The sequence below is a fragment of the Coptis chinensis genome, chromosome 3, assembly GCF_015680905.1.
Source record: "Coptis chinensis isolate HL-2020 chromosome 3, ASM1568090v1, whole genome shotgun sequence".
NCBI lineage: Eukaryota > Viridiplantae > Streptophyta > Magnoliopsida > Ranunculales > Ranunculaceae > Coptis > Coptis chinensis.
Window position 1 is genome coordinate 98013545 of NC_141458.1, and position 24022 is coordinate 98037566.

A 24022-nucleotide genomic window follows, 5' to 3' on the forward strand; every position below is an offset into this window, starting at 1 on the left:
CAAAAAATAATTAACGGAAAATCGAATATTGGATGCAAATGCATTGAACCAATCTCAAAGAATAATTAACATAAAAATTGAAACTATATGGAAATGCATTAAACCAACCTCAAAGAATAATTAACGGTAAATCAGAAACTAGATGTAAATGCATTGAACTAACCTCAAAGAATAATTAACAGGAAATTAGAAAATGGGTGCAATTTCATTAAACTAACCTCAATGATTAATTAACTGGAAATCGGAAACTTAATGCAAATATATTGAACTAACCTCAAAAAATAATTAACAGAAAATTTGAAACTGGATGCAAATTTAATATTGAATTTTAATAAATAATTAATAGAAAATCGAAAACTAGATGCAAATAGATTGAACTAACCTCAAAACATAGTTTTTTTTTATATGTAGTGGGAATGTCTCGACATACATTTATAGTTTTTGTAATTAAATTGATGTTTGTCATATCTCTTTTCGTATGATTGGGAATGTCTTGCTATTCAAGTACCTTCAATATAATTTTTGTCTCATTGAGCATTCACACAAAACTTTAATAAAATTTCTATTATTAAATAGTTAAATGAAGTCGAAGGGTTTTATCAAGGGTAGGTGGGTTCTTTCATTTTTTTTTTTTGGAGAGTGGGGTTTTCACGTTGCAAGAAATTTGGATGGGTGATCAATATAATATTCATATCTCATAGCTTTGCATAATTGCAAATATTTTTCAAAATAATTTAATATAACAGCACTCATTCGTAGGACGGCCGGGTTCGGAAGCTAGTATTAAATATATACCGAAATAAATGTCCAATATCACAGCCGTTCGTAATACATGATATTGGACGTGAAAATATTCATTTATGCCTTAAATGGGAACATGCCCATGATTGATTCAAAGCAATAGCCTTGTTAAAATTGTTAGATGGAAACATGTCACTATGACTTAACAAGAATGTAACTAAAACTATCTCACATCTGGAGGGAGAGAAATTTCAAAGCGGGCTCTGCATCCAAACAAGGTTCCTCAATGCCACTATGTACCACAGCCATGGAGTACGAATAGGCCAGATTTCATGACACACATAGAAAGCCATTATAGGACTTACTATAGGTTCCATTAAATCATGTCGTGATGTATCATGTCTCTCACATCCTTTTCTTCATAATAAAATTTCTTACTTGGGTGCAAAAAAAAAATTATTAAAATTGTTGCAAAACCAAGCCTAATGGCTAACATCTAATAAGCCCCCATCGGCTCAATTCCAAAAAAGCCCAATGCTCAGCTCCATTATTCCCATTGGCGTAATGATGTTGCCATATGGCATACTAGAAAATTAGTTTCATGATGTAGGATGAAAAAAGAGCTTAGCTTGAATGCGCAGTTCACTTTTTTAAGCACTAATTTTTAAATGTACAATTATTTAAGCACTAATTTTTAAATGCACAATCTATTCTGCTATGGTGGGCGTACATATTAATGACGTTATTGTGTACTTTCACATGACTTAGAGTTTATAATTAGATGCAAAATTCCCCACTATAAAAATCTGAATAGTCTACACGTATTATTGGAAGCTCAAATCACATTTTGACCTAATTAATGATTGTTGTTGCCACATCCAGACTTAGAGTTGCATAATTTGATATATAAAATGACAGAAAAAATCTCAGGATTGAAGTTCTAGAACTACTTGGGTTGACGCTGACCCGTGGCAGGGTCTTATTTTATTAAATTTTTTAAATTTTTAGAGGATTAAGACAGACTCATTCGGTTACATCGAAGGATCCTAGTCCGAAGACTTACACCATTTTGAGTAGACCTAACTATCTCCACCTTGTCTATGAAAACTTGCATTTGCTCCTTCGTCCACATATCGTAGCAACACATTGTCTCTAGCCCAAAGGCCCATCACATAATTATTACATAAGAAAGAAATTCCAACCAACACTAGGTGGGATTCGAACTTGCAACCTCTCCCGAGGAGAGGGATACACAACCAATTGATCGATGGGCAAGCTCTTATTTATACAGTTGAGCCAAAATCTCTATTAAAAAAAGAACATGCTTTTTAGGCCATTTTTCGGGTAAACTTATTCATGATGTTAATTTTAGCAAAACAACATCTATCGATAAAATCATTACCACTACACCATAACTGTTATTTTGTAACAGGGCAAATTTTCAATAAGTAACGGAAATAACTGTTACTCATTAAGTAATGGATATATCCGTTACTTATGACCGCAAGTGTTACTTAAAATCTTGAATTATAATATAATAATATTTTCACAATTTTTTTGGATATGCTAACACTTATATCCGTGAGAAAAGTAGAAAATTAGGCAACAAAATTAAAATAATTTGAAAAAGAAAAGAAAAATCGGAAGTGGGCCAGTATTTGGTCACGCGGCAGCTTTTCTTTCCCCTTTTTTTTTTCGCTAACACTTAATTAGCCAATTCTAATTTCGTCGTTTCCTCCCCCTTTTTTTCGGCTAACACTTAATTAGCCAATTCTAATTTCGCCATTTTTAAGTTAGGAAGGAAACAAAAGAAAAAACTCTCTTAAGAACCCTAATCTTGTGAAACAGTCTTGCGATTTCTTTCTCTACTTCTCCAACTTTCTAAAACCCCAGGTTAGTGAGTTGACTCTCTCGATTTCGACTTCGAGTCAATTTGTTTACTGATTCGTCAAATCAATTTTTACCATATTGTTTTTTTTTATCGATTGAAAAATCAATTTTTTCTTTCTCTCTCTCATTCTCGTGGTTTAATTATTTGTAGAATTCCAGTGGACTATTGGTAACAAAGTGGACTGATCAAAAGTGGAAGTTCAAAATTCGGTAAGCTTCCAATCGGTGCTCACTCTACTTTTGAGTCTACCTTGTTTAATGAATCTAGATATAGTTGTTGAATAATGTTTTAGCTGGTTTGGGTACTTGGGCTTTTTATTAAGTTGCGTCGGGTCCTAGAACTGCGGTTGTTACTAGTGTTATTGGTGGTTTGGCTGCTAGTGCTGTTGCTGCTGGGAAACATGTTGTTAAAAGATATGTTCCTATTTGATTATGACAATTTTCATGATGTTGTTAGAGAGGGATAAATTGGGGGTTTAATCGACGGTTTATGTTTTTGTTTTTTAGAATAAATTACATGTTTTGTTCCTGTTACATTTTATGATGATGGTAACTCTATGTTACACAAACAATTTATGGTATTGTACTCAATGTATTGAGTTACACATTGTCAAGTGCTGAAATTTAAAATCTTTTGGAATCTTAAGTACTGGATGTTATCTTAGATATAGTTGTTGAAGTAGTTTTCTTTCTCCAGTTTTTTTTTTTCTCTGCGATGCTGTTGAGAAAGATATATCATTATTGTGCACACTTGAATATTTAGTTTGGTTGAATTACTGTATTATGCGAGTTTATATTTTGCAATGCTGATGATAAAATAAGAGGTTGCTACTGAATTCTGACAATGCTTGTATAATTTGCACATCCTATGAACGACTAGTGATATGTTAGGCGACATTGTTTCAAAAGTAAGGTTAAATCATATCGAAAATAGACAAAGATTAAATTGGATTATATAGGTTTGAGTATGGAGCTCATTTCAGTATGGGGGTTAATGAACTAGTAATTATGCATGATTAGAATCATAACTTCCAGATCATTTATGCATTGGTTTTATCTTGCGAGCTGTGTAGTATTTAAACGTGTTTGTATTTAGCACACGTGTTGGACTTATTGGACTTATTGGACTTATTGGTTTTATTTGGTTTTTATTTTATGTATATAAAGTTTCTGTTATTTATATTTATGATGTCGTTTGTTTCTTGTTTTTTGGTTGTACTTGGATAACTAGTTGTCTGTTATTTATGCTGATCATTATTTCCCTTGGTGTCTAAATATAGTATAGAATGTCAGAACCAATAGATAAAGAATGGATGAGTGAAAACGAAAGAGGCGGCGTAGTCTATTCATTGGGAGTTGAGGTTTTTCTTAAATTTGCAGAGTGGAAGTTGGGCGGGAAGAAGTGTCCTTGCCCGTGCAAGAAGTGTCGGAATAGGTATTGGTTGACGTATAAAGAGGTTGGATACCATTTAATCTCAAAAGGTATATAGAAGTCCTATCGTGTATGGACTTTTCATGGTGAGGACTTATCTAACGCTGATGTTCATCCTCCATTGGTTGCAAATATTGGAGAAAAAACCTCGGATGATGATGGGTTTGAGATGGGGGACACTGAGGAAGAAACCATTGGGCATGTTGGGATTGGGATGAGAAACTTTGTCGACTCTGCTTTTGGATTACATGGTGATGCGGTGGCAGGTGATGACAGTTTGGGAATTGAATTTGATGAGCCTTATGTTCCTGAACCAGACTTAGGAAAGAGGTATTACGATTATAAGAAAAAGGCAACTGAAAAATTGTATCCTACATGTGAAGGTCCTGAGACAACTCTCTCAGCACTTGTAGAACTTCATAATGTAAAAAAAAGAATTTGGTTGGTCTGGAACTGGTATGACAGTACTCTTATCCTTGTTGAGGCGATGGTTGCCTAAAGGTAACACCCTCCCTGAGAAGTATCCGGTAATGAAGGAGATGTTGAAAGACTTAGGGATGAAGGCTACGTGCATTCATACATGTGAGAACAATTGTATCTTATATTAGAAGACGAACAAAGATTTGACAGAATGTCCCGAGTGCCAAGCACCAAGGTTTAAAGTTAAGGAGGGGAGTAAAAGGAAGAAGAATTCCAAGGAGCCTAACAAGGTACTGAGACATTTTCCTTTAATTCCAAGACTCAAGCGGTTGTATACTATACCGTGGATAGCGCATGAGATGACATGGCATGCATGAGCAGAGACTTCTGCGACTTATATGTGTCATCCAATTGATTCAGGTCAGTGGAAAATTTGTAAAGAAAAGTGGCCAAACTTTGCTAATGAGCAGCGCAATGTTTGGCTTGCAATTACAACCGATGGGTTTAATCCACGTGGCATTCAATCTACTAGTTATAGTTGTTGGCCTGTTATCACTGTGCCTTACAATCTCCCCCCTTCTATGTGCATGAAAGCAGAGTTTCAGATGTTGTCTTTACTTATACCCGGTCCAAAGGCACCAAAAGGAGACATCGATGTTTTTCTTGAACCATTGTACGATGAGTTGAAAGAGTTGTGGAAAGGAGTGCCGGCTTATGACATGAAGAAAAGAGAAAACTTCACTTTGAAGGTTATGCTAATGTGGGGTATCCATGATTTGCCTGCATATGGAAACTTAGCGGGCTGCGTAACACATGGTTACAAAGCTTGTCCTGTTTGTGGTGACAATACTCCTTCCATATATTTGAAGTCTAGTAGGAAAAATGTATACTTAGATTACCGTATATTTCTTAAAGGCAATCACCCGTTCAGGAACGGCAAGTACTTGGGGCTAGTGGGTAGCAAGAAAGAAGAGCATAGAAATCCTCCTCAACGATTAAATGGCGATGTACTTTTGCAAACATTGAGTTATGTGAAGTATAAACCTGGTCAGAAGTGGAAGAGAGGTGGTCAAATTGTGGTTGACGACAATGAAGCTAATGAAGTTACATTGGCCTGGTATAGAAAGTCCATATTGTTTTTCCTTGTTTACTGGATCTATCACAAAGTTCGTCATGTTATTGATGTGATGCACATTGAAAAGAATGTTGCAGAGCACATACTAGACACGATCCTTAATAAGAAAGACAAATCGAAAGATACAGTCCAAGCACTAGAGGATATGAGGGAACTTGGCATACACCGGGATCAGTGGATGCAAACTGACCCTGCAAGTGGGAAACAAGTTAAACCTACAGCACCGTTCTTCCTAGATAAAGCAAAGAAGATGGATTTCCTTAAAACTTTGAAAACTTTGAGGCTCCCTTCAGGTTTTTCATCTAATCTGAGTAACATTGTCAGTCTTGATCCACCTGGTTTGCTTGTAATGAAGTCACACGACTATCATGTGATTATGCAATATCTTTTGCCCGTGCTACTTCAACATGTTTTTCCAACTCATCCCGATTTCATGAAAAGCTCTTCATCGATAAGCTTATTTTTTAACCTTTTGTGTTCGAAAGTTGTAATTCGGAAAGAAATCCAAGATGCCAAGTACATGGTTGTAGAGGCGTTGTGCGTGCTGGAAAAATACTTTCCACCATCATTTTTTTATATTAGCATTCACCTTGTTATGCATCTAGCTGATGAGGCATTAATGTGTGGACCAGCTCAAAATCGTTGGATGTATCCGTTTGAACGGTAAATAATCCTTCTTTCAATCCCAATTCTTTTTTCCTTGCTTTTAAATAAAATTAATAAATGGATTCATGGGTTTATCACTTAATTAGGTCAATGAAGGAGTGCAAAGATATACCCAGTAACAAACGATCTGTTGAAGGATCGATTGCAGAGTCGTATCTTGTCTCAGAGTCTGTTAGGTATGCAATGGAGTACATTCCAAATTCACAGCCCAAGAATCACAAAACCAATGGTCAAGTGTTTCTAGATGAAAATGATGAATATAGCAATGAGGGTTCTGTGCTTGAAGGTAAAGATGTGATTTTGTCGAAGGAGCAATTTGTACAAATCCGTAGATGGCTACTTTTCCATTTGGAAGTCGATGGACTTGATGATCACTACAGGTGTTAGTGTTTGGCATGAATGTTTACTTCCCTATTAATAAATTCACACATATATTCTAACTTATTTGAATAAACTGTAGTGAGTATCGTGAGTCTTTGCAATCTAGTTCCCGAGGCAGAAACAGTTAGTTAAAGCGACTGGAAACGTTTGAATACAGAGACTCGAGAATGTGTAACTGCTCTATCACCAGCTTAAGAGGGAAAAGTGTTACTGATTGCCTCTCCTATGGGCGAAAACAGAGTTTCTCTTTTCATATTCTAATCTTTGCTTTTTCTTATATCCTGTAACCTTCTTAGACTCACCGTCCTTAGCTCTCCACTAGGAAGAAGGATACCTCCTTGCTTCCTCTTCTTTATTTCTTTTTGTTAGTTTGGGAGGTTGATCCAGTGTTTAAGTAGTGAGCAGATTCTGACCTAGTTACTTACCTGGTTCTTACCTAGTTCTGTATCTTTGATAGAGCATCGATGGAAACTAGCATGGAACAGCATCAAGATACAGACATGATACCGGAAGGAAACAAGAGAATAGAGGAGCTTCAACAGAACATGTTTAATCTGTTCTTCAGGAAAAAACTACAAAAGGTGATTGAACTAGATTGCATCAATGGTCCAGATCAAGTTAATGGACCGCTCACACTTATGGGCAAGTTATATGGAGGGCACAAAATACAGCTAGAAGACTTAAGTGAAGAAGTGCATAGACTATGGCAAACAAAGAAAGAAGTTTGCTTGGATATGATGGATAGAGACCATATCCGAATAACGTTCGAAGAGGAGAGTGAACGAGCACATGTCCTTGCTAATGGGCCATGGAATATATATGGGTACATCCTCTCTATTAAGGAGTGGAGGGGAGATCACAGGATGGAGGATTATAACTTTGATTTTGTTAAGTTTTGGGTACAAATATGGGATCTTCTGAAGGCACGTATAAATCAAGCAAATGTGTGGAAGATTGGAGCAGAGCTTGGGTCAGTGTGTGAAGTTGATCTTTCATGCCCACCAGAGTTTAACCAACCTGTTGCTAGAGTGAGGATAGAGATGGACATTAAAGAACGACTAACAAAGGAGCAGAAAATCAAACTGGAAACAGGGGACAGCCTGGTAGTAAGATTCAAATATGAGAAGCTTGAAATCTTCTGTTACTTCTGTGGCGTCGTCATAAGGCATGACCAAACAACTATCGCATCAGGGCACAACATAGATATGATATATCGAAGTATGGAGGGACACCAACAGTCATCAAACCTTTCTTCTCATACCGCCTTATGTCTTGTCCTTGGTTAGAAGAAGGATACAATTGCTTCCAACCGAAAGCACAACAGTTCTTCAATGGCATAGCCTTTACAGGGAAACAGAGGGTAACCATAGTAGGAGAGCCACAGAAGCTAAAATTGGAAGAGATGCTGGCTTCTCCGACTACTGGGGGTAAAGGGTACGGAATGAGAGCTAGGCAAGAAAGATGGAACACTGCCACGTCAGGGAAACCAGAGGCTAATCGAGACAAAAAATGGCTACTACCCAGAACCTCAGTCAGAGTAACCAGGGAATGGAAATCACAACGGCTAGTGTACAGTTAGATGCATCCACAACGGATAGAATTCAACATAATGGACCCCCTATGCTTGAAAGGATAGTTGGGCCCGAGAGTTATGGGCCAGAGAAAGACGGGACAGGGATGCTGGGTCTTGGACAAGATAAGGAAAGAGGTCAGATGGTAGTTTTTGAAGGGCAGCTGAACAAAATGGGCCAAACTAAAGAAAATCTAATGGGCTGGGGAACACCAACAGAGGTATTAAATAGGGGAGGAGATTGGATATCGGTCGCACAAAAAGAAAAAATCGGGACCAAGAATCGATTCTTACAACCTGGAGCACAACATAGTCAAATCAAGCATGATGAAGGTAACAGGATACGCCGCCCTCAAAACCCACAATACCTACATTCAGCTAGTTCCAAGGAAAAGCTCATCAAACCCAAGGAGATCCAACATGAGAAAGAGGGGATATCAAGTGTGCGAAACCAAAATACAGAGTTTCAATTCCAAAGCAAAGCGACGCGTGGAAGAGGGTTTAAGACAAAGGTATCTCGAGGCAAAAAGTAAAAGCATAGAGTGCAGACCAGTTTAAATGTGCTAAAAGAGCTGGAAGAAAATGAAGAGGAGTATAATGGAGTAAGGAAAACAGGCAACAAAAGAAAGGGGAGTCTGGAAGTAGAAATTTATCAAACCATGGCAGGTGATGGAGAGTACAAATGGCTGAGAAGGAGCATCCGAGGGGCAGTAAAGAGATCAAAAAGTGCAAAGATACAAGCAGATGAAATGCGAAGCAGAGGAGAAGGACATAGACTCATCCCAATAGGAACACAAATTATTCCGGTATCCAGTGGGTCGAGTGAGTCTCAAGGGGAGCAAGGGGGGGTCTGATGAAGATGGTATGAACACCTCCTCAGAACCCTCTATAACAAACTCAGAAGATTTGGAGTCAGAGTCGGACGAGGTGGTGGACACGGAAAACTCTGAAGATATGGAGGATGAGATACAGTTTGAGGATGAACACCCAGAACAAGAAGTTATCAACTATGAGGCCCAAGATATGGCTGGCCTAGAGGAAGATAGTGATGGGTTTGAAGCACAACCCATACCTCTTGCCATGGACGATTCTACAGTGATCAGGAAGATTCAGAACAAAGAAAGCATAGAATCAGAACTAGGTGGGGAGACACAAGCAAATATGGAGGGGAGCAGTAATAAGCAAGACTACAACAAGAAAGAAAGTGAGGACAACACAAACAGTGAGGGTCTGTTAGTTTCTCCCTCAGGGCTCGCGGTGGCTGTCCCTTCACAGCCGCCTCTGTCTCCATGACGATACAAGCCTGGAACTGCCGGGGGATAGGTACCACCACGGCGGTTCAACAACTAAAGGACCTGTTGGGAAAGTTCGAAGTTGATATTATGTGTTTGTCTGAAACTAAAGCAAGTCAAGAAGGAATAAAGAAGCTTAGTAAACAACTGAAGTTGAGTGGGTCTTTTGCTGTTCCTGCGATAGGAAGGAGTGGGGGTTTGGCAGTCTTGTGGAAGGAAGGAGTGGAACTGGAGATTCTTGGAGCATCACGACACCAGGTTACAGGTAAAATTGTCAATTATTTCCATAAAGAACCTTGGTTTTTTTCTTTCGTTTATGGAGAACCGATTGCTCATAATAGGAATAAAGTTTGGAATGAGCTAAGGGGAATAGCTCTTTTGATCCCTGGACCTTGGATTTTATTTGGGGATTTTAATGCCATTGCTAATCTAGATGAGAAAATAGGGGGACGAAGTAAAATTACAAAAAGCATGGAGGAGTTCAATGGCCTCATAACTGATCTGGGTTTGGTGGATTTAGGCTTCAAGGGCCCTAAATACACCTGGAGCAACAATAGGAGGACTCAAGACCACATCTTGGAAAGGCTTGATAGAGCCTTGGCTACGCCTGATTGGCTAGCTGCCTTCCCTAATGCCCAGATCAGGACCTGGGCTAATGCTACCTCTGACCATATTTCCCTGTTTATAAATCTAGCCAATAAAGTAGAAAAGTTGCCTAGACCTTTCAAGTTTTTTGATATGTGGCTTAAAAATGGGGCTTGCATGAATGTTATTGAGAGAGCTTGGAATTCGATAAAGGCTGATCTTCCTGATAGAACCTTTATAAACAAGCTAGATAAGACCAGGAAGGATCTCAGTTTGTGGAATAAGCATGTGTTTGGGAATATCTTCACCAATATAAAGGCTACCCAAGCCAAGCTCAATTCTGTTCTTTCTAAGCCTTTCAGACAGATAACTATATTAAGGCTAAGAAGCTTAAAGATGAGCTCCAGGATTGGTATATCAAAGAGGTGGATTTTTGGAAACAAAAGTCCTCTAACACTTGGCTGAAAGATGGTGGGAGAAACACCAAATTTTTCCACCTATCTACTATATACAGAAAAAGGAAAAATAACATCGATAAGATTAGGAATAATGAGGGGGACTGGCAGGAAGGTAGAATAGAGGTGGGCATCTCTCTTAATCAATACTTTAAGGAGATCTTCACCTCTGATCAACTAGAGACCAATGAGGATATCCTTAATCTTTTTCAACCTTGTGTCACCCCCAAAGAGAATGAAAGTCTCATTGCTACGCCTACTGCTGATGAGATATGGGCTGTGGTCAAGAAGATAGGGAGCCTCAAGTCCCCTGGACCTGATGGTTTCCAGGGCATTTTCTATCAGAATTGTTGGGAGACCATTGGGTCAACAGTGATTGACTTTGTTCAGGACTTCTTTAACCTGGGTTCCCTAAACCCTGAGTTTAATGAGACCTATATAGCTTTGATCCCAAAGGTTGCTAACCCTGACCATGCTTCAAAGTTCAGGCCTATTAGCCTTTGTAACTTTAGGTACAAGATAATCTCCAAAATTCTGGCCAACAGACTTAAATGTCTGATTAATAAAATCATATCCCCATTCCAAGGGGCTTTTATTAAGGGCAGAAGCATTGGGGATAGTTGGCTTGGCTTGTGAGGTCTTTCACAACATGAAAAACATGAAATCTAAAAGAGAGGGCTGGATTGCCCTTAAGCTTGACATGGCCAAGGCCTATGATAGGGTGGAATGGGCCTTTGTAGACAAAATCTTTGAGAAACTTGGTTTCAATGAGAAATGGAGACAAATGATATACCAGTGTGTATCTATTGTCTCGTTTCAAGTCATGCTCAATGGGTCTCCTCTGGAGAAATTCACCCCTGAAAGAGGTGTTAGACAAGGGGATCCCCTATCCCCTTATCTGTTCATCTTGGTCTCAGAAGCCTTATCTAGAATGGTGGCCAAAGCTGAACAAGAGGAAAGGGTCCATGGGATTAAAATCAAAAGGCATTCCCTCAAGCTCACTCATCCGCTATATGCATGACTTGATCCTTTCACCAAAGCCAATGTGGTGAGAGTGGAAACCCCAAGAAGAAGATACTAGATGATTACTGTGGTGCCTCAGGGCAAAAAATCAACTATGAGAAGTCTAGTGTCTTCTTCAGTAGGAATGTCAACTATAGACAAAAGATGAAACTCAAGAGGTATTGGAAAATCAGGAATTTCTCTCCAAAAGAGAAGTATCTTGGGGTGCCTATTATGCTATCAAGGAAAAAGTCTAAGGACTTCGATTACTTGATAGACAAGATTCATAACAAGATAAAAGGCTGGAAAGCAAAGGTGTTATCCCAAGCTGGGAGAACAACTCTTATCCAAGCAGTGGCTCAGACCATCCCTTTATATGCTATGTCAACTTATTTGCTCCCCGTGGCTACTTGCAATAAGATTGACAGAGCATGTAGAGACTTTTGGTGGTCTGGAAAGGATCAAACTAAATGTGTCCACACCAAAGGGTGGGACTACATATGTCAACCAAAACAAGTTGGAGGTTTGGGGTTAAGAAAGGCTAGAGACATGAATATGGCTATCCTTGCAAAGTTACCATGGAAGGCTGCTACTGATGTATCCTCCTTATGGACTAGAACTTTGTTCAGCATATATGGGAAGAACTGGATAGGAGATGTGGACAAACCCCCTGATGAAGCTTCCTACTTTTGGAAAGGTATACACAAAGCCTTCAATGCCATAAGTGGGGGTTTAATCTGGGGGATTGGGAATGGGGAAACTACTTCAATTCTAAAAGATCCATGGCTAAAATGTAAGAATAAGCCTGTGACCTTGGAAGAATTGGGAGTAGCTGACCCTAGACTGCAGAACAAGGCAGTCTCGGAGCTGTTTTTGCCTGACAAGAGTGGGTGGGATGAAACCAAGTTAAGGATTCATTTTGATCCTTTCCTATGCAAATACATCCTAGATATCAAAGTTAGACCTGAGCATGCCTTGGCTGACAAGATGAAATGGAACGGGGACAAGTATGGGTATTTAACTGCTAAATCAGCATATAAGTTCCTTAAACCAGAGGGTGGATTGGGACAAAGTTCAAGCTGTAATCCCCACACTCTCAACCATGTGTGGAAAGCTCCACTACCAGTGTATATTCAATTGTTTCTATGGAAGCTATATATGTATATGCTACCAATGGGAGACATGCTAGCTGAAAGAAAGATAAAAGGGGATCTCTCATGCCCATATTGCCTAAGGGTTTTAGAAACAGCTGAACATTTGCTCTTTACTTGTGACTAGACAAGAACTGTGTGGTATAGCTCTATTTTAGGCCTGAGGATACCACAACACCTCCCTCTCAGACAGAGATTGGACATGCTAATCTTGTGGAGTTGCAGTAAAGACAAAGATCAAGTGCTGGCTGGGATACATATGGCTTTCTTACTTTATCACATCTGGACTTCCAGAAATGAGCTCAAATTTGAGAACCGAAGGCCCAACAGAGAAAGGATTCTCGGGAAAGCAAAGCAGACAAAGCGGATTACTTGCTGCTAAAGGCCTTCAGAGAAGAACATCTCACCTCTAACCCTATCTCAAACTTACTTAAAAATAGTTTTGAGGAAGTTTTTCCTACTATCCCAAATGAGAGTATTATAATAAGCTTTGATGCATCTTTTCACAGGGAGATGGGATGGGCGGTGGAGGCAGGGCATCGATCGGACAAATGAAGGTTGCATAGTTGGAGCAAATATCGCCGACGCTTTAGAGCCATAGGAGCGGTGATCGAGCTTTGGCAAAGTTTCTGAAGTTCTTTTTTGTCGGGCAAGGAGGCTTAGGAAACCACATTTTGTGTGTATAGGAGATAACAAGGAGGTGATTAGATCTTTACAAGGTCACTCATGTCGTTGGAAATGGGAAGCTATGAAAAACTATATAACCTCTTTAGTACTTGTATGTAGTTCTGTAGTGTTTAAATGAATTAGTAGGGTTTATAATGGGGATGCAGACTCCCTAGCTGCATGGGCCTATCAGCAGCTAGGAAACTCTGATCTTCTGAGTTGTATGGTTGATGCAAACTATGTCCCAATGTCGGTGTGATGGTGGTTTGGTTTATATTAATATAGTAGTATGATTTGCACCAAAAAAAAAAAAAAAAAGTTCCCCGAGGCAGCAGAAAAGGGATAACAAAGACAGAAGTAGAGATACAAACAGATTTTATCGATTGGTTATATAATAAGGTATTTATTAATTAGGATAGTAAGTTATGTTTTTATGTTATTTTCACTTTTTGAATTGTGGTATGTTTTCTCTGTAGTTGTTGGAGAATGGCGACACTTCATCTAAATTGTGGTTCTTTGCTAGAGGACCATTGTTCAAAGCTAAAACTTTTCGAAAGTATCGCATCAATGGTTATGTATTTTCTACTAAGTCTCACGATGAAACCGTTCTTACGCAAGACTGTGGTGTTTGCATGAGTGCAATTACTACATTTACATCAAGTAGGAAAGATAAAAATCCTATCGATGCGTCTGCTAGGTGGTATGGAGTCATCAAACAGATACTAGAGGTGAATTACACAAATTTCAAGGAAGTGGTGTTTTATTGTGATTGGGTTAGGGTGGAAGATAAGACCAATGGATGTAAGTTATGCCTAGACTCTAACTTGGTGGTGGTAAATTTTAATCGGCTCAAGAGTTCCGACAAAATGTTAGATGAGCCAGCCATTTGTGCCAAAGAAGCCAATCAAGTATTCTATTCGAGGGATTTGAAATATCCTGATTGGTGGGTGGTCATACATTCACCAAGGCAAATGACTAACGGAAGTGGACAAGCTAGAAGCACCACGAACCAGAAGACTTCCAATCTACTCTTGCAGAGCAACCTCATTTGAGATCACTGCTAGAACCACGTCGTTGATTGTAGTGTGCAATAATTTTGAAAATATGTTCAAATACCTGCCTTCCTTTTTTTATGATCATCTTAAGATTTTCTAGTAGTTTGGAAAATTAATTTTGGATATTATGGTTAATTTGATAGTGCATATTCTTTTATTTCTTTTCGTTCTTTTTGAATAATTGGTTATGTCATATTTTAAGTGTTATGAAATCCTTGATAATTTGTTTTCAAATGTTGTTGGAAATTGTTAGGCTATTTTTAAATAATGGAATCAGGTGGTACAAGCCATTAAATCAGCATCTTGCATCGATGCCTCTTCTCCCACAGGTCAATGTACTTCTCAGTCATCCAAGAAGACACAATTAACGTACACAATAAAAACAGTTTGAAAAGATTTTTAATTCTTGTTAATTTAGTTTAATCATTTAATCACAAGTTAATTTAGTTTTAAGTAATTTATTTTAATTCAAATTATTAGTAGTAAAAGTAAAATGGAACAAACTACAAATCCTTTACTCTCACCATTGTTTCTCTTGAAATTCTATTAGTTTAATTAGTCTTAAGCGTTAAGTGTGGATTTGAAACCCTTACAAGGTCTACATTGTATAGAGAGAGAGAGGCATTGATTTAAAAATAGAGTTGTTAGAGTATTTGTTAGTGTTTTTGCATTGATTTATATTCTACACAATTTTGTGTTTATCAAATGGCGCCGCTGCCAACTTAAATGCAAATCAAGAAATCAGTTCCACTGAACGAATCCAAGGGGCAATCAATGAAAAACACGTAATACTTGTGTTATTTGTATTGTCATTGTTTGTTTGTTTTAAGATAAAATAAGAAGAAGACATGGAAATAATAATATTTGTATAAAAATAATAACTTGAGTGTTTAATGGAGTTACGTTGGAGGCTAAAAACATAAAACCTAAATTATATTAACTAAGAGTATTCCCAATGCAAGCCACTCTTATTCACCTCCACATCAGTTCTATTTTCTCTCTTTTCTACCGTTTTGGTGAAAAACAAAGTGAGACTGCCCAATGCAAAAGTGACTATTATTCTCAGACCGGATATTTGATTCCGTCTGAATGTAAAAATCGAAAAAACACGCTCTAAAGTACTAAAAAACTTTAAACTAATCAAAACTACAGCGATTTTAAGTCCTATAAACTAATGGGCTAAATTTTTCTTCCTGTTTTTGGTGAGTAACAAAATCAAAACTAATGCGATTTTTAAGTCCTATAAACTAATGGGCTAAATTGCTAATGGAGTATAAATTACCGGATTGGACTCAATCAGGACGTGGGCTATTTTCCTCCCTAATAATACAGAAATAAATCAAATTTTCCTTCTACCATTGGTGTCTTATTTTCTTTTTTCCTGTGACTTCTGTGTGTTGTTTCAATAACAGGCTTGCTCAAATTTAGTTGTTCAATTGAAAATCTTCTCTTTTCTTACTATTGCAATCGTGTGTCCTCTATTCTTTTATATTACATAAGAAATGGCTGATGCACTTGTTTTTGCTGTGATGGAACAATTAACTTCAATCATCCGAAGAGAAGTTGAGAAAGAAGTGAAACTAGTGGTGGGTGTTCGTCAAGAAATTGGAAAGCTCAGTTCTGCACTCACTATGCTCCAAGCTGTGCTTGATGATGCCGAGGAGAAGCAAGTTAAGGAGAAAGCAGTCAAGCTCTGGCTAGAAAAGCTCAAAGACGTAGTCTATGATGCCGACGATGTACTCGATGAGTGGAACACTAGAACTATTATCTCACAAATTCATGGAGTTGATGATGATGCTGTTAATGGTGGCATACGCAACAAGGTACTTTCCTACTTGTTCTCTCCTTGCTTCCGTTTTAAAGATGTTGGTTTTCGCCATGATATTGGAATTAAGATAAAACAAGTGAGAGAGCGTCTGAATGTGATTGCCGAAGAGAAGAACCAGTACAACCTCATTGCAAGGCAAAGTTCTGTCAGACCTCGACAACTAACTAGCTCCGTTATCGATGTATCAAAGGTATATGGTCGTGATCATGATAAAGTAGTTATAATGGGGATGTTGTTTGGGGAGAGTAGTCGCCAAGTAATGCCAGTTCATGTCATCTCCATAGTTGGAACCGGGGGATTCGGCAAGACGACGCTTGCGAAACTAATTCTCAAAGAAGTGAAAGTGACTACAGCCTTTGACAAAACAATGTGGGTGTGTGTTTCTGAGCCGTTTGATCGTGTAAGGGTTGCAAAAGAGATTATTGAACAAACTGGAAAAGAAGTCCGGAATGTGATTGCATGGGAAGTTCTTCACAATTTATTGTGCGAGTCACTAAAAGGAAAGAAGTTTTTTTTAGTCCTAGACGATGTTTGGACAGATGATACCAATGAATGGGAGCCTTTCGAGCATGCACTGAATGGTGGTGCGTCTGGTAGTAGAGTTTTAATCACAACACGTAATGAGAAACATATGATAGGCTCTACCCAAAACTATAAGTTGGGGGTATTGTCAAAGGATGATAGCTGGATGTTGTTTAAGGTTATCGCTTTTCAGGGACGAGAAGAAGATCTTAACAAATTGGAAGGTATTGGTAGACAAATTGCTGAGAAATGTAAAGGTGTCCCTCTCTCTATCAAGAGTATAGCAAGCCTAATGCGATTTAAGAAAACAAAGAAAGATTGGAGCGATGTTCTAACAAGTGAAACCTGGAATATACAAAATGTTGAAAAAGATATTTTACCTTCTCTCTTCTTGAGCTATTACCCTTTGCCCTCAAATTTGAAGCAATGTTTTATGTATTGTGCGATCTTTCCTAAAGATACAAGATTAGATAAAAAAAATTTGGTGAAGTTATGGATGGCACAAGGTTTTCTTGGCTTAGAAGGAAGCAAAGATCTTGAGAAAATTGGAGAAGAATATTATGATGATCTTGCAATGCGCTCATTCTTTCAAGATTTTGATAGAGATTCGGATGGCAATATCACAAGTTGCAAGATGCATGATCTTGTTCATGATTTTGCACAGTTTCTATCAAAGAGTGAATGTTGCATTCTGGAGACAAAACATACAAAATTTGATGAAAGCAAAGTCCGTCATTTAGTAGCAATACAAGGTTTGGAGAATTTCTCAGTTTACTTGGCAAAGAAGTTGAGAACGTTTTTGACGCCTGCTGGACTAGCACATTGTACGATTCCGATTGAGTTATATCATCAATTGACATGTCTTCGGACATTGGATTTAAGTGGTTGTGAAGACATGTCAATTGACAATATACCAAATGAAGTCGGAAGATTAATGCATCTAAGATACCTTAATTTGTCGAATACAAAGTTGTCAGAGTTGCCCGACACTTTATGCAATTTGTATAATTTACAAACCTTGCAACTCATGAGGTGCACAAATCTCCAAAAACTACCAAACGGTATTTCAAAGCTATATAATTTGAGGCACCTTGAAATCTTTGGAACTGATGCTCTGGAGTACTTGCCTCACGGGATAGGTAGATTGGGCTTCCTCCGAACATTAAGTAAGTTCATTGTGGATGGTGGGAGCAAAGGATGCAAAATGGGAGAACTAAAACATCTCAATTTTCTGCAAGGGCATTTAAGAATTGAAGGATTGGAACGGTTGGGGGGCATGAATGAGGCGGCTGAAGCAGAATTGGAAAAGAAGAAGGATCTCCATGGATTAACTCTAATCTTTGGAGAACACACGAATGGAAGTGATGCTGAAAAGATGGAAGGTGTTCTCAAAAACCTTCAACCGGATGAAAATCTGGAACTATTGGCAATAGTTGGGTATCCAGGCCTCCAGTTTCCCGATTGGATCACAAGGTTGTCCAATCTAGTCAATTTGACGATTTACTCTTGCAAAAACCTGAGGGTATTACCGGATCTTTCCAAACTCAAATCTTTGGAAACCCTCTACTTGTGGGGCTTGGAGAAACTGGAAGAGTGTGAGGAGATGGTTCCAAGTAATAACCAAGGAGAAGGAGATATCCAGTTGCCCCGTCTCTGTTCAGTTGTCATTGAGAATTGCCCCAAGTTAAAAGTAGTACCGCACTACATTATGTTTTCTCACACGTTGAAAGGACTGACAATACAGAACTGTTCAGAACAATACAGAACTGTCCAGCCTTGGCTTCCTCCACTCCTTGAGTATCTTGAATTGTTCGGCGATGTAGGTTTCTTTTGAGGGTATAGTTACATAGTCATCTGACTTCTTTTTAAGGAGTTTGAATTTATGTAAGTAACAAAATTTCTAAAAAAGCTGTCCCTGTTGTCATTGTATGCATTGCATTTACGTCTCTCTTTTGTTTTTTTCTTTTGCGTATGGAAGTACCTTGCATTAATCTATTGTTTATGAACCTAGAGATTGAGATGAATCTCTGTATTAGCTCATTTAGTGATTTCTTGGTTTCAAGAAGCTTTGTTAGATTGCGTGGGCTGTTTATAGAACTTGGTTGCTGGTTCTCAAGTTGTAATCACTTATTCTGCTAATAAAAAATATTGCCTGTTTCTGTTAGTGAATTTTTCCTTGTCCAATAGATACTCAATGTAAAGTTTTTTTTTTTTTTGATCGGTTAATGTAAAGTTCTGCCTCCTTGAACTTTGCATCATGTTCAAGGAGATTACAAGATTTTGCTGACCTACTCTTTTCAAAGTCACTTCCATTGGTTGGCGAATGCTCCCACAATAGCAGCAGTTACCCAAATCTCAAATCTGTTTGGATCGGGTCTTCACCGCATTCGTCACTCCCCAAGGGCTTCACCCAACTCACATCAATTCAAAGCTTCGAACTTTACCATTGTAAAACCCTTTGATTTCGGGCTCGAGGAGTTGAAGCACCTCGCCATGCTTCAGGTTTTGTGGATCCAAGATTGCCCTTTTCTGAAAAAGCGCTTTGGAGAAGGAAAGGACTGGAGCATCCTTTCCCATGTTCCAAAGATCACCATTCATGGCCAGGAGATTACAAGACGCAACTGACGTACTCTTTTGCATAAGAGGAGGAACTCAAACAGGTAGTCATTTCTAAAACTCTAATTTTCCCTTTTTTGTGTATGTTCTTCCATGCAAAACATTGTCAACAGGGTTTCATTGTTGTACAGGAAAACAAAACATTTGAGTTCTGGCCTTCATTTTTTATTTTTATTTTTTCTTCAGACCCTTTTAATAAAGCATATTGGAAGATTCTGCAGTTCTCAAAATAGAACTATGCAAACAGAACTTTAGAAACACTTTTCTGAGTGTTACCTCTTATGCAACATTCCAAATGCAGCTAAAATGAGGAATGTTAGAATGGGAGTAATTTTGTGCATCAAGACCATCTGAAGTAACTATAGCTCATTTATGCTCAACTGACTTATTCGCGTATGAAGTACTGCTTATGAGGACCTTAACTATGGTGCAAACTTTGTCAACCATAATACCATCCCAATTGTAAGGGTTTGTCTTTTGCAGCCAATAGCATTGGGCTCCTCGGATGTGGATATTTTGGAGCCTGAGCACTTATCTTACAAGATCACCGTTGATATTTAAAAGATTACTGGCGCGACTGACTGTGTTCGCCTATGCGGAATGTAATACAGTACGCACGCCCTAAAGCACCAAAAAGGTAATACATGATCTATAAAATAAAACATCTTGTTGGGTGTGTTTTCAATTATATTTATGCATGTACACTTCTGATCAATTACTTTTACTTCATCCCCATCTGATCTAAAAAAACAGATGCGGTCCTGTCTCCCTCAACACCAGTGGATTTCTCAGGCTTCTCACAACTTTCAGCAGCCCCATATATCACCAAACATCGTTTCACCAAACCAAGATAATTAGATCACTACTGCAAGTTTTCATGAAGCACAACCAAACCACTTGCGCAATAAACAGAAACAGCCCTATACCTCTTCTTTCTTTTCACTACTTTCTCATTATTCTTTACTTAAAGTTTTAACTGCGGTTCTAATTTGTTACATTCTCCCCACCCAACTGTAAATGCATGCTGTTCAACGCAAGTGCAATCTAATGCGAAGTCTGCAAACCATTCGTTCCTAATCACAAACACACTCCAACACGCTTAAAGGAGCCAGATCTATTGTAACCTTGTCATGAAAAATAACATTTGGCTGGGGCAGACGATAATTGCCTATTCCAGACTCTTAAACGGACTGTCCAATTAAAGACATGTTATATAGTGCTAAACTGCTAATAAACTATGCTACCCGCGAACAAATTAATAAGAAAAAATTAAAACATTGTTCAAGTCACTACATCAGCTGCGCCACAAAAATGTCCGTTTATTCCAAATCAAGCAGCTGCAAATGCATACTTCTTTTTTACTAGAATGCACACTTGATTCTTAACCGTACAACAAACTTACAGTGGAGTACAGAATTTTATATCTTTTAAATACTACGACCAATAGGGGGAGGGAAATCAATAAACGCGTTATTTTAGAATATCACAAGAACTTCACATGTGGTAATTGATATATTATACCAAAATTCCAATGCAATTAATATATAGCATCCACTGAAAAAAATGGAAAATCAAACTGTATTATGAACCAAAACAAGCAACCGGTGTTAAACCAGTTAAACCTGAAATACCATGTCCTCATACGTTTCAAAGAAAATCTAACAAGGTCTCTCAGAAATCAAACTCCAAGTAATAGCTCTAATTTATCTCACTTTCTTCCAGGGATCCTAACATTTTGCCTGTTCCTCTTCTTCGCACCAGATTTGCTGACCTTGAGGCTCCTGTAAACAGCACTCAGCCTAGCAAGTGCAGCATTCTTCAAATCGGGCCTGTAATGGTTTTCTCCAACCTACATTAAATGTTGAAATTCACATTAGATTGTAAAATAAGTTGGAAATCAAGCAAGTATACTACTTACAAAAGAACTCTTGCATAACGAGTATGCCATTCAATCAACTGTCACACAAATAAAATAAGGGAACTCAATATGAAAAATCAACAAATTTTAATGATAAACTACAGAAAACCCAAATCAATTCTCTTTAGATACAATTATAACACGAGAGTAAATGATGTACTAAAACTAGCCCCATCCGTATGGGGTGTGTGACAATATATTTGCATCGATTAATTCACCAAAAATCCGAAATCAAATATTAGTCTCAAAAACACAGTAAAGTGTGATACTATCATGCTTCTCATTACAGATATCATCAACATTAATTGTACTAATTCCACTAAAGAAGATCATGCAGAATACATATGGTGCAGTTCCTTGTCCTCTTCTTAAACTTTGCATTATGTAATATATTAATCTGTTTACTTTTCCTTTCTTTATAGGATTAGTAGATCTGGTGTAAAACCCTATTCAATGCCATCATACCACTCTCAGACTTGTGTTATAGATTATAAGTAGTCCAATCAACACGGCTAACTTTCAAGCATATAAGTACCAAACCCCAGTGTAAAAGAATTTATTTATTTCAGTATCTGAATCGTATAGAAAAGGTTTTCCCAAGCACAATGCTACTAAAATCAACACATAATTTAACTTTGAAAATACCACACTAATAGAGTACAAAATCCTTCCATTTGAAGATCCAACAAAATTTTAAAAGTCATGGGTGGGGGTGGGCAAGTATCTCATTGAAGGACATAAACACAACACACCAAGAACTTCACCTTGCATGAATGAAAAACAAAAAAAAGTTTTAACGAATATCCACTGTAAACAAACCAAATCTCTCTATTTTAACCTTATAGAATATGAAGAAATAAAAACTGTTTGAGTAGATTTTTAATTCTTGTGACTAACACCATTGAACAAAACATAATATAGAAAATATCAGCTCAGAAGCCAAGCGTAACAAAAATATCTCATTGAAGGGCCTTTCCAATGAGCCTCTTCTTACATGTTAGCAGCTCATCACAGCAAAATAAATTGTTTTGCACAATAGAAAAGATGAAATTAAACTCTAACAAAGCTCGAATGAACATAAAACAGTATCAGCTCAGAAGCCAAGCGCAACAAAAATATCTCATTGAAGGGCCTTTCCAATGAGCCTCTTCTTACATGTTAGCAGCTCATCACAGCAAAATAAATTGTTTTGCACAATAGAAAAGATGAAATTAAACTCTAACGAAGCTCGAATGAACATAAAACAGTCTTCACACGTTATGTTCCTATTAGGCAAACAAATATCTATACCCATTATCCAAGTTTCTTCTGAAGAACCAGAAGTCTTTGGGCAACATGATCTTTAAAAGGTGAAACACTAAATCTAAGAAAATAATGTTACAAATTCAATTAGGTGCTACAAAATACAACAAAAAAAGGGAGCTCAGAAGCCAAGCGTAACAAATATATGTCATCGAAGAGCCTTTCCAATGAGCTCTTCTTATGTGTTAGCAACTCATCACAGCTTTAAACTTGTGAAAAAGTATATTCAAGTAAAACTTTAAGAAAACAATGAAATACAAACATCCCTGACTAACAAATAAATCTCGACAAAGTAAGCTCCAAATACCACTTCACAGGATTAGCTTGTGCGCATGAAATCCTACAAACACAAAATTTCATAATAGATTCCATATCACCACCATTAAAAAAACAGATGAGTCTGTCAGTTAAAAGTCAACCTTTTCCTGGTAATGTGCTATAAGTCACCCTCTGGTAGTTGTGAATTAAGATTACGCAACAAGTAACTAATGACTAGTTTGCAAAATCATCATAGTTTAGCACTCGTAATCATGAACAAAGACATTTATATATCAGAAACCTAACTACAAATCTAATTATTGCACGGAATTTAAAAAAATCAGAAATCAGTATAATAGCATCACAGTTTTATAACAACACACAAATAGGTACAATAGCATAACATCAACCGAAACACAAGTAATATACCTGATTAGAAACAGCCTTAGCCATGCGATAAAACTCCTTATTCATAACAGACTTATGCTTCAACTTCCCAGGCTGATTCTGTTTCTTAGTCTTAGTCGTAGCTAGCTCCACAGTCAGATCTTTCCCTCCTCCTTGAATCGCAACCGTCTTCTTATTAGCCAACCCTTCAAAAACATAAAAACACAAATCAATCAAATCATAAAACGAGAAAATAAACAAATGTTAAACTCACCAGAGTGTTTGAAGCTGTTGAGGTTGTAAAGATTGTTAGGTTCTTTACTGAACTGAACCATCTGACTTCCGTTTCCAAACTCCTTCACCAGAAATGAGTTGTTCTTTTTCACTATCTCCCATATCAATGCTCCTGGTACTGTTGCCATCCTGTAAATGAAAGAAAGATCAAGATTTGTTATTTGAGAAATGAAGGGTGGAGAGATGGAAAACTTACTCAGACGATTTTGATTTTTTTTTTTTTTTTGGAGTCGTCTGAAAACCCTAATGAGAGTCAAGGTTGGTATTTATAGAAGAAATGGCAAAACCCTAGAAAAATGTTCTGACTTCTGGTGTTTAATATTACATGGACGTCCCTGGGCCTTAAATAACAGATAAAAGCCCATGTTATTTAATGGGCTACCCGGGGTTGGTATGGAGAGCGTCTGCTGGGTGTCATTTAAACGTTTGAGTGGTTAACATAATAATTTTATATAC

The 24022-nt window shown here is 37.7% G+C and overlaps 2 protein-coding genes, 1 long non-coding RNA gene and 3 other non-coding genes across 6 annotated transcripts; 2 read left to right on the forward strand and 4 right to left on the reverse strand.

The window, feature by feature from the left end:
• Positions 1 to 15801: 15801 nt before the first annotated feature.
• Positions 15802 to 18955, forward strand: LOC147511983 (disease resistance protein RGA2-like). The gene has a single exon (XM_086603570.1). It carries the CDS (start codon positions 15944 to 15946, stop codon positions 18623 to 18625), a length of 2682 nt encoding a protein of 893 aa, XP_086459696.1. The 5' UTR covers positions 15802 to 15943; the 3' UTR covers positions 18626 to 18955.
• A 367-nt stretch (positions 18956 to 19322) lies between these two features.
• On the forward strand, positions 19323 to 20044 carry LOC147511984 (uncharacterized). Its single transcript, XR_015219558.1, has 2 exons — positions 19323 to 19451; positions 19891 to 20044. It is a non-coding gene; the product is annotated as an uncharacterized LOC147511984 (long non-coding RNA).
• Positions 20045 to 20906: 862 nt separating this feature from the next.
• Positions 20907 to 23883, reverse strand: LOC147511985 (large ribosomal subunit protein eL28z-like). The gene is made up of 4 exons (XM_086603573.1): positions 23763 to 23883; positions 23547 to 23695; positions 23315 to 23478; positions 20907 to 21256 (listed from the first exon to the last, which is right to left on the reverse strand). The coding sequence occupies exons 2-4, from the start codon at positions 23692 to 23694 to the stop codon at positions 21116 to 21118; spliced, it is 453 nt and encodes a 150-aa protein (XP_086459699.1). The 5' UTR covers position 23695; positions 23763 to 23883; the 3' UTR covers positions 20907 to 21115.
• LOC147511986 (small nucleolar RNA R24) lies at positions 22253 to 22343 on the reverse strand. The gene has a single exon (XR_015219607.1). It is a non-coding gene; the product is annotated as a small nucleolar RNA R24 (small nucleolar RNA).
• Positions 22414 to 22504, reverse strand: LOC147511987 (small nucleolar RNA R24). Its single transcript, XR_015219608.1, has one exon. It is a non-coding gene; the product is annotated as a small nucleolar RNA R24 (small nucleolar RNA).
• Positions 22744 to 22833, reverse strand: LOC147511988 (small nucleolar RNA R24). The gene has a single exon (XR_015219606.1). It is a non-coding gene; the product is annotated as a small nucleolar RNA R24 (small nucleolar RNA).
• Positions 23884 to 24022: the final 139 nt, after the last annotated feature.